Source organism: Syzygium oleosum, unplaced genomic scaffold, assembly GCF_021117445.2.
Source record: "Syzygium oleosum isolate NSW1041296 unplaced genomic scaffold, Sole_v2.1 Sole_v2.07, whole genome shotgun sequence".
NCBI lineage: Eukaryota > Viridiplantae > Streptophyta > Magnoliopsida > Myrtales > Myrtaceae > Syzygium > Syzygium oleosum.
The window spans coordinates 2,055,977-2,070,097 of NW_026607491.1; the positions used below are offsets into that span (position 1 = coordinate 2,055,977).

The 14,121-nt window shown below is 39.1% G+C and overlaps 2 protein-coding genes across 5 annotated transcripts; one reads left to right on the forward strand and one right to left on the reverse strand.

Annotated features, from left to right (window-relative positions):
* The first annotated feature begins 1,131 nt into the window (after positions 1-1,131).
* Positions 1,132-6,292, forward strand: LOC115682168 (UDP-glucuronic acid decarboxylase 6-like). Of its 4 annotated transcripts, none has more exons than XM_030606321.2 (13): positions 1,132-1,267; positions 1,762-1,903; positions 2,907-2,993; positions 3,184-3,271; positions 3,800-3,891; positions 4,068-4,132; positions 4,213-4,301; positions 4,690-4,767; positions 4,876-4,969; positions 5,094-5,160; positions 5,265-5,328; positions 5,412-5,452; positions 5,846-6,292. In XM_030606321.2, the coding sequence occupies exons 2-13, from the start codon at positions 1,814-1,816 to the stop codon at positions 6,029-6,031; spliced, it is 1,041 nt and encodes a 346-aa protein (XP_030462181.1). In that variant the 5' UTR covers positions 1,132-1,267; positions 1,762-1,813; the 3' UTR covers positions 6,032-6,292. The 4 variants fall into 4 exon arrangements, with proteins under 4 accessions (XP_030462181.1, XP_056169387.1, XP_056169388.1 ...); XM_056313412.1 differs by having other exon boundaries at positions 1,185-1,355; positions 1,781-1,903; XM_056313413.1 differs by having other exon boundaries at positions 1,198-1,267; positions 1,765-1,903.
* Positions 6,293-6,854: 562 nt separating this feature from the next.
* LOC115682166 (methionine--tRNA ligase, chloroplastic/mitochondrial) lies at positions 6,855-13,397 on the reverse strand. The gene is made up of 12 exons (XM_030606317.2): positions 12,975-13,397; positions 12,252-12,395; positions 12,005-12,154; positions 11,641-11,808; positions 10,871-10,995; positions 10,333-10,426; positions 9,145-9,243; positions 8,746-8,926; positions 8,532-8,647; positions 7,777-7,932; positions 7,272-7,400; positions 6,855-7,162 (listed from the first exon to the last, which is right to left on the reverse strand). Exons 1-12 carry the CDS (start codon positions 13,266-13,268, stop codon positions 7,031-7,033), a joined length of 1,788 nt encoding a protein of 595 aa, XP_030462177.1. The 5' UTR covers positions 13,269-13,397; the 3' UTR covers positions 6,855-7,030.
* Positions 13,398-14,121: the final 724 nt, after the last annotated feature.

Consider the following 14,121-nt stretch of genomic DNA (forward strand, 5'->3'; position numbering starts at 1 on the left):
TAGGAAAAATCCACAACATGTGATCTCTTTACTCGGAAAAGTGTCGCGAAGGGGTGGTCGGCCAGCTATTCTTTCTAAGCGTTTTCATAAAGGTCCCACACCTGCTATAAAATATTCGAATTTAAGATTGTAAATACTTGTTATTTTGTATCATTGCAAGCTCATTGAGATGTTAGAAGTCTAGAATCCATCCAAATTAGAAACGCACCAAAATGCGAGCGAGTTTGAACCGAAATCTTTTTAGAGAATTCCCTTTCTTAACCATTCGACATTGTTCATGCGCGAAGTTGGCCATTGCACTGTAAGGACAATTAAGGAATTTCAGCTAGTGTAGTTTTTTTATGGAAAGCGACCAAAAAAAAGGTACGTAATTTTTGTAATGTTACCCTTTTTTTTTAGTGGAGATAAAAAAGATAATTGTCCTTTCCTCGGAGGAAATGAGTGAGGATCGGGTATTTGGGTTGTGTATAGAAATTTAATAGTTTGATTTTTCTTTATCATTTTATGGGAAGTAGCAGATCGATCGAAAATGAATTTATTTTTGGCCCAAAAGTATAGATATTTATCTATTAATTAGTTTCCTCAGTCTTTTTTTTTCTTCCTTTGGATTCTTTTCCTCGTGATGATAAAATCTGTTAATATGGGTCATAAATCCATTTCTTAACACATATTTGATGTGCTGAGTTGTAATATAGATTAGTCATATTCAGTATATGGATCATTAATGGATTCATAATGATAAAATTGATATTAAATGGATTCTCAAGTTATTTAAGCCTGATCCACCTCTACGATTCTTTTGCCCTCACTTGATATGAATTTTCGTAAATTAAATTGAATATGAAAATATTTAGCAATATGAATGTTTTGGGTCGGATCATTCTTTTCCCGATCCGAATCCGATCCCGAGGTCTAATGACGACACTTCCGAGGATGTAACGCGCCGTGTGCATGGGAAGCACTCCCAAACGGAGTGGTCCACGACGTGTCGGGTGAACATCAATCCAAACGGCGTTTCCCACCGTCGGATCACCTCGGGCTCGCGGCCCTCGCGGACACGTCCCCCGCAATAAACGGCTGCGATTCGCTCCATGCCGTCACGCAAAAAAAAAAAAGAAAGAGGGCCCGGTCAATCACAGAGTATAAATGAGCTCGGAGTCGGAGGTCACACTCTCGTCGTGTCGTCGTCGTCGTCTTCCCGAATCTCGCGAATCCCCTGTCTCGTCGAGCGGCAGCGACCCCGGTTCCGCCATCGCCTCTCTCGAAGGTGAAAGTTTCGAACTTTGCGATCCGCTCTGCAACTCGCCGAATCTCGTCGTGGCTTTGCGAGATTCAGATCTCGGAATTGTTATTGAGTTTGGTGGATTTTGACGTTGTTGTTGCGGTGGCGCTTTCGGTGTTCGCTGTCTCTGTTTTTTTTTTTTTTTTTTTGCTTTATCCTACGTTTGGAAAACCTCGTGTTCGTTGTCAACTCGCTAACTGAAGGTTTGGTGTCGTTTGTTTGGTGGTGAATCGGCGATGTGCGAACTAATTCCTGCGCTTCGATCTGGGCTTATAAAGTAGTCGTTCGGCTGTTGGGTTGATAGCAAGAACCTTAAGATCTGCAAAACCCCCTTTCGGAGAGGCCCTCGTAGGTTGTTCTCGATGAGTAATTTTTTCTCGTGATTGTCTGCATTTGGTTTGGTTGGGTGTCTTCATTTTCTGCGTGAGAAGAGGAGCTTGCGGTTGCTTAGCCCTGAGATCGAATTGTTGTCGCTGCAGGAGTTTGAAGTAGCCGAAGAAGAAGAAGAAGAAGAAGGCGAATCTGAAGGATATGGCTAAGCAAGCTTTGAACGGCGAGAACAACTTGGCTGCGAAACCGCCTCCGACTCCGTCCCCGTTACGTTTCTCCAAGTTTTTCCAGGTAATTGTAGTGATGAGCTAGTATGTTATTTCCTCGCGTTGGGTTCGTCGTTACTCTTGACCGTGAGGTTTTTGTGGCCGTGGAATGTGCTGGTGAAATCTATTTCTTTATTTTTATGCGGTGGGACAAACATTTTGAGATGGTGTTTTGTATTGGGATATGACAGCATGAATTTTGGGAAGTTTGCATATAGCGTACACTCTGTTTCCCTAACTGAATTAGGGAATGCGCTTCTTCCAATGGATCAGTAAGGTGTTACTCGAAAGGCACTGCATTTAGGGAACCTAAACTAGTCAAGTTCATCTTTTAATTGGAACTTTATGGTTTTATGGGTTTTAATAAGGAAGATCAATCACAAGTAGAATTACTTGCATATTTTTAAAATGGAAGGTTCCCGTCTGCCCTCCTTGCCAAGATTGGCTGTTATTTTGTTGGATGAACTGCTTTCTTTCCTTGCATCTGAAAGTTGCAATTTGAAGTCAATTGGCTTCTATGTTGAATTGGCTTCTAGTTTTCCGAGATTTTGTACATATCCATCTTCATGATATTAGAATTGGTGTCATAAATTAGTTATTTTCTGAAATAATTCTCAGTGGTTGAGTTTGTTTTTGGCCTTTAGAGAAATGGCTGTTCCCCCTGAAGAACAAAGTGAATGATCCACATGGGGGCTTTTTAGAAATGTGGCATTCTGGAATTGATCTTCATCATTTAATAACTTTGGTTTACCTTGAAAATCATTGTTCGGTGCAGTCTACTTGGTGTGTCCAGGATGGTATTGTTGCTGAAAGTTGGTCATTTTACATTGGCTTTTTGTCTGCCATGTCTCTTGTTTCTATTGGGCTGCTTTTGTTCTGAAGTTTTCGTCTATTTGTGGATTTCTTTTAGTAACTCGTATTCAGGTGTATGTGTTTTTGGGCTGGACTAGCTATTTATAAACCAAATGTTTTTGGTCATTATGGTATATTTAATCTTTTACTGAATCTGTGGGGTGTCTGGTGTGCAGCCCAATATGAGGATTCTGGTTACAGGAGGAGCTGGATTTATCGGCTCTCACCTAGTGGACAAGTTGATGGAAAATGAAAAGAATGAGGTGATTACTTTCAGCAATTATAGTGCAACCTTATATTTTTATGGACCAACATTATTGAGTATGAACTTGGATTTGGGATTGACGCCTCAAAATAGCAGGCTGGAATTGGGAAAATCTGTTTTTAAGGCAAGATAATTGTTATTCAGATCTTGTTGAGTTCTTAACAGATCCACATGCTTTTATGGTTCAGGTTATTGTGGCTGACAACTTCTTCACTGGTTCAAAAGAAAACCTTAAGAAATGGATCGGTCATCCAAGATTTGAGCTTATTCGTCATGGTATGTCTTATTCTGGATGTCATATGTCTATGGGCCGCAGTTGCGTGGTTGGAAGTCCTCTATGTTGTATTTCAGACTAAGAAAAGTGCTCTCCTATATGACATGCAGCCACTGCAACTTAGAGGAGCGCGCAATAAGATAATATAATGTAATTTCCAAGTTAAACCTGTGTGTTCGTGGTGGTAAAAAAAAGCATTTTTAATCCGGACAGTGACACTATCTCCTTGTTTTATACTCACCTTGTTCATGATGTCCTAATAAATTGAAGGACTGAGAATGACATGGCCTGAGAAAAGCTAAAAGAAAATACTTCATATGCTTGAAAGTTTATCGCTTGAAAGTCATTTAAGCACTGACTTTTGCCAATTTCTTTACCTTTCATCCCGGCAATAAGTTCCTTAGCGAGCAATTTTGAGACACAGGTTTAGCCATCTTTGTATTCTACTTAAGAAAGTGAATTATGGTGATCCTTATTTGTCAATTGAGGTTATTTGAAGATTCATTTTATCAGGCTTTGTTTTAATGCAGATGTGACAGAGCCATTGCTAGTTGAGGTTGATCAAATTTACCATCTTGCCTGCCCTGCTTCTCCAATTTTTTACAAATATAATCCCGTAAAGGTATGTAAATTTGTCTTGTCCATCGGTAGCCTCCTGGAATTTGAGTTTTTAGTTTTAATTCATCTTCATGTTAATATTTTGTTGGGTGCTCTCTCTCTCTCTCTCTCTCTCTCTCTCTCTCTCTCTCAATGCACCATAGTATCACCGATCTGATGTTTTAATCATCTGATATACAGACCATAAAGACCAATGTGATTGGAACTCTCAACATGTTGGGGCTCGCCAAGCGAGTTGGAGCAAGGTTCATACCTTCAATACCTTTTTTATATAGGTATCTTCCATTAATTGACTGCTTTTCTCATTGATGAACTATGGCTGCAGGATTTTGCTGACATCTACCTCAGAGGTGTATGGTGATCCTCTAGTGCATCCTCAAGATGAAAGCTATTGGGGAAATGTCAACCCAATTGGTAAGTCTACTCCACTAATTTACTAACTAACTTTCATATATAGATGGATGTAGTGGTTGCATAGACAGACTAATACCTCTCTTAGCAGGTACAGTCTGTGAAAGATTGGTGTGTGCTGATTGCACATCTATATTTGGCCATTATAACTTTATGACATTCTCTTGAGAAGTTGAAAATCTACCAACATAAATATGCTGAATCGATTGTTTTGAGAAGTTTTCATAATCTTTTAAAAGTAATGGCACGCCACACAGAACGTATGTAGGTGGAAAGGGAAGTCTTGCCAGGCCGTTTATTCCCTGTCCGACCCACCTTTTAAGACCAGGAGTCAGTATTTGCAGAGACTTCTATTAAATTGCTAGTGACTTACTCATATGATTTCCTTCAGGGGTTCGAAGTTGTTACGACGAGGGGAAGCGAGTGGCAGAAACCTTGATGTTCGATTATCACAGGCAACATGGTATAGGTAAAGTGCCTTCTGCTCTATCCTCTTAATACTTGGTTTCTGTTTTACGTTGTTTTAGGTTTCTTGTACTGAACTATATGTACTCCACACCTACCTAATCTGTAACAGAGATAAGGGTTGCTAGAATTTTCAATACCTATGGCCCTCGAATGAACATCGATGATGGTCGTGTTGTGAGTAATTTCATCGCCCAAGCTGTGCGGTGAGTTTCTAATGCAATGGCAGACTTTTGTTCAGACCATCTCAAAGCTGCTCTTTTTAGTGCTGGCCTCTAGTTCATGAATTATTCTCGTAACCATCTATTATTTTGTTGATCAATTATACAGTGGCGAGCCGCTGACTGTTCAATCTCCTGGAACACAAACTCGAAGCTTCTGTTATGTATCTGACATGGTAAAAGCATTTTTCCTCTTTTTTTGTGGTTATTTGGGATGCAGATGATTATGTTTAATTGTGAGTCTGTGGAGTGACTATACCTCTTCATCATAACACTGAAGGTTGATGGCCTCATACGGCTCATGGAAGGAGAGAACACTGGGCCAATTAACATTGGGAATCCAGGTTATATTAGAGATCCCTGATGCATAAGTTTGGAAATGCTTATTTTTCCTTGGTCCTAATGAGGCTTTTATTTAAACCTTTAGGTGAATTTACAATGATCGAGCTTGCTGAGACTGTTAAGGAGGTATTTTCTCTATCTCTTGATGCATCATTCGTTAGTCATGACTGCAAGCATTAGGTTGTGATGATGCATACAGTTCCAGATTCACTCTGCCAATTGTATTTGGTTTTGGTACTTTCACTACTCGTCTCATGCAGCGATAAAATCTAAGGACATTTATCTTAATATAACCCTGAATCACGTTGCTATTTAGTGTGAAAAATTACATAAGCACAGCTTACTTGCTGAAATTTTAAGGGTGGCATTGGAGGAAAGTACATTCTTGTTTGAAGGGATGGCATTGGCCCCCCTATTTAATCATCGCACATGGATAAAAACTGTAGAAGTACATCAGAAACAACCAGACATATATACAAACAACAAAATGGCATGACTGCTTAAAATGTGACACTGTAGCTCATTAATCCTGATGTGGTGATCACCACGGTGGAGAACACCCCGGACGATCCGCGCCAGAGGAAACCAGACATCACGAAAGCCAAGGAGTTGCTTGGATGGGAACCCAAGGTCAAGCTGCGAGATGGCCTTCCGCTGATGGAGGATGATTTCCGACTGAGGCTCGGTAAACCCAGAAAGAATTGAAACCTTTTCGGTTGAACGGATGGAAGTTTATAGGCAAAATGAGAAAGACAACGCCAAATGCAAAGTATCGGGGTGGCTTCAACACCCTTAATTTGGTCATGAATTTTATAGAACAAGTATCATTTCTGGGTGGTTAATCTATGTGTAGGGACTATGTGGGGAAGGTGTCCTCTATCTTACTCTTTGTTTTTGGTGGGAACTGAAAGGTCCTGTGAGGCACTCGCATCAGTTCGGCAAAATGAAGAGAGCTGCTTTATTCCTTGTGTCCTGTTTTGTGATTATTTGCCTGCACCAGTTTGCCCTCATCTTCTAGAAATACTAGGGATAGTCATAATCGTGCAAGCTTTACCAATTTGCATCAGCAATGTCAATTTCTTTCGCTGAAGAGTTTCCGGTTCGTGCTTTGACTATTCGGAGATTCTTCTGGGGATTTATAATTCATTTGTACAATTTTATTGTTCAATCACAGAAATGTTATATTGTTGTCTTGGATCTCAAGATCACACTCTAATCTGCTGTTTTTCCTCCTTTTTCGGCCTATAAGCTTCTGAAAAAGCAGAAATAACGTTAGTCACCATCCATGCCTCAATCCCCATAGTAACTAGTTGAAAAAACCTTTGATCTGGAGTTTGCTCACTCTATTCACTTATCAGGGTTGAATGGAAATCAAATCGAAGACTCTTAAAAAAGAGATTATCACATTACAAGACCGATCCTCACATAGCATGAAAAGTTGCGCAACTTATTCCACTCTTCTTGGTGTGACATGGCCAAGTTCTTATGTAGTACTCTAGATTTTCGTGCACAAGCCTCATTGCTCACATTGCAAGAAACTACTGTCTTTTGATAAGATGCCTTAATGAGGTAGTAGTACTGTAAATTCGATCGCACTTATCTCACAGTGAGTGAAAAATATCTAAACCAAAATGCTGTCGAGAGCAAGATTATGACCATCTGCTTGGTGTTCTCTAAGGTAGTTCACTCCTGAACTGGGGTACTCTATGTTGCTCCACTTCCTGCCCCGACTTTAGCATTCGTTTCCTCTTCGACTTTGTCCTCTATCCTTGCAAAAACCGGTTTGGGTTGCGCCATGACCTGACCACCCTTCAATCCGCCCCATCTCGTAGCACTCTATACACGAAAAACCACAAAAGAAAGATTCGGTAAGCGGAGATAATCGAGTACCAAATCCCATGTATGAGGCAAAAGGATAGCTTTGTCAGAGGGGTGAGAGAGAGACCCAATTTGTGGCATTGAATTGATCTGCTGAGTAGCCCAGTTGCTCATATATTCTAAGACATAACCTTGGAGTAACAGGAGATAATGCAACAGCGATGATCCTCATTGCTTCCAACACGATCACCAGATCCTGATCAGGGATAAGACCGTCAAAGCTCACATTCATAAAAAGTTGCATCGATACCTTAACTAGAACACAAGGCATGTACAGTGTGTGTGTGTGTTTTTTTTAAATTAAAAATGACATTGCAAAAATGGATAGAGTAAATCGTGAATCGTTTTAACCTAAACAAGGAAGATTTTCCAGCGATTAATCATATTGGCGAGGTCCTCAATCCAGCAACTTGTCAAGAATCTCATCTTTTCCAAGATCCTTTGTTAGGGACAGAAGTCACTATTTCGAATTCTCTTAAGGAGATGCATGGTCAATGCTCTGCTATAATGGGTGTTCAATTGTCTTATAATAGGTGAAAACTTTTTGGGAAGGAGAGACCGAAAGGATTAACCTTTGCTGCAGCTTCTGAAGCAGCACCCCCTTGCTTAAATAGAGACCACGGAGCACGTGCATCGATATAGGAGTTCCCAGAATTTCCAATTTCGAGAACTGCTTCACATGCTGTGGAAAGTGATAGGTTTTCATATTGAACTCGAGCCTTTTTGACCTACAAATAGAACAAGGAATGGTAGAACATAAGCAGTGTTAAATAGCAAATTCTTGTAAGCAGACCACGATGGAAGAATTGAAAGACATTCTTAATCTAAGCACTGAAGAGAAAAAGTCATCATGCAAGTTTTCATGATGCAAATGAAATACAGCAACTTAACAGGGCAGTTTTCTTCATAATTTGTTAAAAAAACATGTCATTTAGAAGATGTACCAAATGACCATTTTGTCATCCGGCCTTTAACTTCAGTCCCAGATCAAAACAGATACAAAATGGTGCCGTCATCAACAAACAAGCAAATGAATAAATAAATGGGCACATAGATAAAACATTATTGTCACACAAAAGAGGGAAAAAAGGTTGTGCAAACTAGAAATCCATGGCTCAGTATCATGAGAAATTTTTACCCTTGCATGAATTTATGAAGTATGAAATATAACTTTCACCATGGCTAGAGGAAGCAACGGTCTTTGATTAAAAAACAAAAGAACAGTACAATGTTGCAGAAAGTGTGATAGTTCACAAATACATTTGTCCTAGGAGTCTCATGGCACGATTTCATGATGCCATAAGATACAAATAAACACAAGCATTACCAGCATCTCCACCGTGTCCTTGAATGCATTTCCTTCAGCAGCAATGGCTGAATCCACCACCAATGTGGATTTGCAGTTCTTTCTCAGAAGCCCAAGCGTGCGGTTCAGGAGATTACCTGCAGAACAGAAGTTAGGAGGTATGGGCAACTTATTAATGTATGCTAAACTGTAAAGCCCGAAAAGAAAATAGAACAAAACTTGGCATTAGAATTACCGATAGTATTGGCAAGATGTGCATTAACGGTATTAATGAAACGATCCTCAGAATAGTCACCATCACTGCCAAATTCCACCTCTCTGACAAAGAAGTACCTGACAGCATCAGACCCAAATCTATGAACCAAATCATTTGGTTCAAGAGTATTTCCAAGTGACTTCCCCATCTTCATGCCATCCTAAAATTTAAAATAAACTGCATGAAATAAAAATTAGGAATAAGAGACGAAGTAGCAGACAGCCACAAACAGGTTCATCAAAGCCAGCACGACTTAATTAGATGTAACCCAACCACCGACGCTACATTCACTGCATAAGGAATCAACACATCTGGCTGCTTGAGCATAAGGAATCGATAAAAAAAAAAAAAACAATGCAAATTTTAGGGTTTGACTACCTTTGTCAAGAATCCATGGCCAAATACTTTTTTTGGAAGACTTAAACCAGCAGACATCAGCATAGCTGGCCAATAAACTGCATGAAAACGTAATATATCCTGTGAAGAACAAGAGGAAACCATATATGTCATCTCAGCCAAAATTAGTACAACAAAACAGGAGCAGAAGCCACACATTCATTTTATAGAAGCAAAATGAATACATCTAAGATAAGAACACGATAAGTCAAAACTAAGAAATTAATTAAACCATGACTGAGAAGCACCAAGGAATGTAATGGATATAGAAGAAGTCCAAACGCAGATATCTCACCAACAGCAAATTTTCCCAATTAGTCAAATGTAATTCAACTCCAGACTTCAGTATCTTTTCGTGAAATATTTCTGAGCCGAACAATGCTAAAGAATTCATATAACCCCATTCAGCAACTAAAGGCTTAGCTGAGTTGAGTAAGACTACACAGTAACCATACATCAAGTTAAGGAAAATGCACAGCACTACAATACTATTACGGTCAGCTAAAGAAACACTTGTTCAAGAATAAATGAGAGGGCATAATTATTGGCCTAACAGACTGAAACCCCATAATGGGGTATCATAGTTCACCTGTTAGCTGTCTAATATTAGCCTATTAGGCACAGTGGCCATGTGAGACACCAACAAGAAAGGATACAGGTCTTTCATTCTTTATGTATATGAATGAGCACTTAAGTGAAGTATTACAGAGAAAATTGCCAATAATCACCAAGAGCAAAAGTGCGGACATCCCAGTAGGAGAATTTTTTTATTAAACAATCCCTACGTCAACAAAATTGCTGGCAAACAAAGACCAGCGACACTTTCTATTTTTTGCTAAGGGGAGATGCATCATTAGGATTTACTAATTTTCATAAAAGAGATAAGGTTCTCTGGCACCCAATGGTTAGAACTAAAAGCAATCCAATGGAGAGGAAGATAAAATGCGCTGAAAGGTTTTTTTAGAGTGGTGATGAATCCAGTAAAAATATGGAGGACACGAAACGAAAATATGAAAGCATAGAGAAGTTCCTACTTAGATATCTAAAAGTTTCATGAAAGCTTAAATAAAAGATAGATTGAACTTCCCTCGATGTGTAAACTAGGGACAAAATTCAGTGCAAGGAAAAAAAATTAAAAGGAGCACACTTCAGAGCAATGGTATGGCCTACCTTGCCAATAAGATGTAGTGAAGCAGGCCAGCCCAGAGAAACAGTATTCTGCAAATCCGGTCGCTCATTTTCCTCTGATAATGCAGATATATAACTGTTCGAAGGTAGAAAAGGTGGTGATTAATGTAGTGTCAATAATTCCCAATTGCTCACCTAGCAAAGTGAAAAGAGTCAATGGATGCTTAAGATGCATTCCATGCATGACAATTGACATTAGACAGTACTCGTAATTTTCACATAAATTTTTTTAGCGTACTGCGTTCTACTTACAGTAACAATTTCTAGGTTTTTTACGATATATACAGAAAGTACAGTGAACCAATTTGATAGAAAGTTATTTGAGCAAGACCAAAACATTTTCCGGCAGTTGTATGGCGTTGCGCTCAAGTAAATTGGGAAAGTATGTCAGCATGCCAATAACTGTTCTCTTTTAACTTTTGCTAAGGACAATGAGACAAACATAAGCAGTTATGCTTACTATGGAGAAAAACACATTTCTTAGGAAAAAACTCATTCAGCCAGATGAAAGATGATCTACCCCAGTAAAGCATCAAACCAGACATAGATTGTTTGCTTGTTGTCATTAGGGACTGGAATACCCCAATCAACTGATGCTCGAGAAATGGAAAAATCTTTTAAACCACTTCTAATCCAACTTTGCACCTGCAAAGAATTTGGAACAAATGAAGTTCAGTGGATTGACATAAAAGGGAAAAGTTGTAGCTAATTGAGAAGTATCAAAAAATTATTATATTAATTTCCTGGTAAGACTCCAAGTTTGCTCCTTATCTCTTCTCTTAAATAGTGACTTGAGAATTCCAAAGCAGCAGCATTGACCCCTCATGTTTGAAAAGTTTCAAAACATGGTCCAATACAGATTACAACACTGTCTAGTAAGATGATCATTGTCTTAAAGCCTTTTCATGTCAGTGAAGATATCCTCCTAATTATCCAACACACTACTCGAACAGCAAAGATCTATTATTGGAGAAAAGAAATAGCAATATCCGTGGAGGAGACCAGATATTATTCATTTCCTTTCTTTCTGCAGAAAGTAATTCTTTTCCAGTCAACCCAAAAACTCAAGTAACATATCAAGCTTGTCCAAAAATTTGTAAAATCATAAATTTCAGCAGGCAGACATTGGTCTAAAGATGCTACCACAGTTATCCAACCGTTAGAATCGCTCACTGTTCTAAAGGCAATACCTTACTGACATCAAGGGCATATAAACAGATTAATCCGGCTGAAAGAAGACAATTCTTGTACATTGCCTTTTTTAAAGAGAAAGGCTAGACATTGTCTCACCTCATTTAAACGAAATGATGGCTGTACAAACTCTGTATTCTGTTCCAAAGTTTCTTCCAAGGATTTCTGATACTTTGATAAGGCAAAAAAGTAGTTATCCTCCTTTCTGCGAACACAGGGCTTCAGATGCATAGGACAACGGTTGTCATCTAGCAGCTCTTTCTCATCCTAGAAAACATGCAGAGCTAACGACATTATCCTATGCCTTCTAATAGACTAGAAAAATTCTTTTTACTCTTTTTCTGGAATCAATTAACAACGGTAATGCACTAATTGCCCTGGAACAGTACCAATGACGGTCACAGTCTATAGATCAGTGACCAAAAACAGAATAACATCGAAAATGTACGGTTGAAGGTCTTACCTTGTACTCTTCACAGTTGACGCAATATAGACCCTCGTAATCAGCTCGGTAAATGTCGCCATTCTCAAGGACCCTAGAATAGAATTGCTTAACAATTGCTTCATGTTTAGCATCAGTTGTCCGTATGAATTTATCATAACCTATGTCCAACTGCAAATAGAGAGGAACCACAAACAGTGCAACCCAGCATTAGAGCCTGCACTCTTTCATAAAAAAGAGAAATAAGGGTTTGATAATAGGCAATTACGTCTTTCCAAAGAGCTTTGTAAGCTTGTGAAATCACGTCACAGTGTTCACTAGGACTTGAACCACAGGCACTAGCAGCTGTGGCAATCTTCTCACCATGTTCATCTGTGCCTGTGATAAATATAACCTTTTTACCCAATAGCCTCTGCCATTAAAAGGAAAAGCGAAGCAGTGTCATCAACAAATTCACAACTCTGACAAGAACACAGAACAAGTCACTCCATTGTCAAGACATGGCAATTATTAACTAGAGAAACCAAAAGAAATATAAGTGTAAGCCAATTTCCCAATCCAAGACAATAGTTGAAACGATTCCTGGAACCAATTTCCCAATCCAAACCCAGCTTAAACAAAAGAAAAATCCCATCTTGATGATTAAATTGCATTAGATTACCGCATACAACAAATGTTAAAGAACGAATTATGAAGTTATAGCTTTGTCTACGGAACAAAATCTCATCCCCACCAGCTAAAGGCAGACTTAACTCATTTTCATCAAGGCAAAAGTTGAACCGCAATCAACTGGTACGTATCTACTCTGATAAAAGAAACAATCGACTAGTGACAATGATTTCTACTCTTAATGACATCAAAAGGAGGATCAAGAAACATGGGTTTTGCCTTGACCGACGCCCACAACTCACAAACAACAAAAAAACGACGAAAAAGAAAATCAGCAAAAGAATTTCGTCAAGAGAAGACTGAACAATGTCTGAAGACAGACCTGAAAGCGAGCAATAGCATCAGCAGCAATGGTAGTGTAGGCGCTACCCATGTGGGGAGGGGCATTGACGTAGTAAAGCGGCGTCGTGAGGACAAAAGGGTCGGTCTCCGAAGCGCCGTTGCTCAACCCAGTACAGCACACGGCTCCACGAGTCGCCGACGAAGCAGAAGAAGAAGAAGAAGAAGAGAAAAGGGTGTGGCGGAATTGGAGACGAGGCCTCGAAAGAGAAGGCCTGGAGGTTATGGCGTGCCAAGGGTTTACGAACCACGCGCTGCAGTTCACCCTCGTCGCCATTGGTGTAAGCCTCTTTGCTCTCGGAGGAGCAGCAGAGGTCAAGTTTGAGCCGAGGCTTATCGCTGTTCTGTTCCTTTTGGCTGCGTTCAAGATAGGCGCCCTTCGGACGAAAGTGTTGGGTGTTGCTCCTCTTTTATCAACCAATCAAGTCTCTGTTATCATGACTTCTCTAATAATCCCTCTAATTCCAAATCTAGTTAATTAGTGCTAACAGTTCATTTCGCAAAAAATAAATAATTTGAAATATATTTTCCTAAAAATGATCGCTTATATTACTCAAAATAATTAGTTAATGAAAAATATTTTCATTATCGATAACAATTTATATCTAAATATTTTCGTGAAAGATGAAAATATTTTCATCATTGACACTTCTGGTAATCAAGGGTACTGGGTTAACAAGTTGGTTACCAAATACTGTGCGTAAGCATAGGCCAATCTAGCAAACGCCGAAGCTTCGTCTTGTCACCTTCCTATCTGGCGATAGCTAGCAGAAGCTGACGTGGAGTCTATTATCTTCACCCAAAAGCTCCTAAGTTCCCTCTCAATTTTTGTCTTTTCAAAAGAGAGGGAATACGAAAAGAACTTATGGAGAGATCTTTCTACCATACCGGGAAGTTCCTTCTTCAGTTTCTGTTGCGCCTTTTAAGATCCTGCTTAGAACCATATATATATATATATATCAAATCTTTTTTCATGACTTCTCTAATAATCCCGCTAATTTCAAATATATTTAATTAGGGCTGATCTCTTTGATTACCGCTTTTTTTGTTTCACGAAAAATGAATGATTTAGAAAATATTTTCTTAAAAATGATCGTTATACCGCTTAAATAATCAGTTAATGATAAATA

What these genes read in the sequence shown, in the direction of transcription:
- LOC115682166 (XM_030606317.2), bottom strand. Translation starts at nt 13,268, where the DNA reads ATGGCGACGAGGGTGAACTGCAGCGCGTGGTTCGTAAACCCTTGGCAC. An exon ending in TCAACTGTGAAGAGTACAAG is followed by an intron (nt 11,809 to 12,004) that starts GTAAGACCTTCA and finishes CATGTTTTCTAG; the next exon opens with GATGAGAAAGAGCTGCTAGA. An exon ending in CATCATTTCGTTTAAATGAG is followed by an intron (nt 10,996 to 11,640) that starts GTGAGACAATGT and finishes AATTCTTTGCAG; the next exon opens with GTGCAAAGTTGGATTAGAAG.
- LOC115682168 (XM_030606321.2), top strand. Translation starts at nt 1,814, where the DNA reads ATGGCTAAGCAAGCTTTGAACGGCGAGAACAACTTGGCTGCGAAACCG. An exon ending in TGGAAAATGAAAAGAATGAG is followed by an intron (nt 2,994 to 3,183) that starts GTGATTACTTTC and finishes TTTATGGTTCAG; the next exon opens with GTTATTGTGGCTGACAACTT. An exon ending in TCACAGGCAACATGGTATAG is followed by an intron (nt 4,768 to 4,875) that starts GTAAAGTGCCTT and finishes AATCTGTAACAG; the next exon opens with AGATAAGGGTTGCTAGAATT.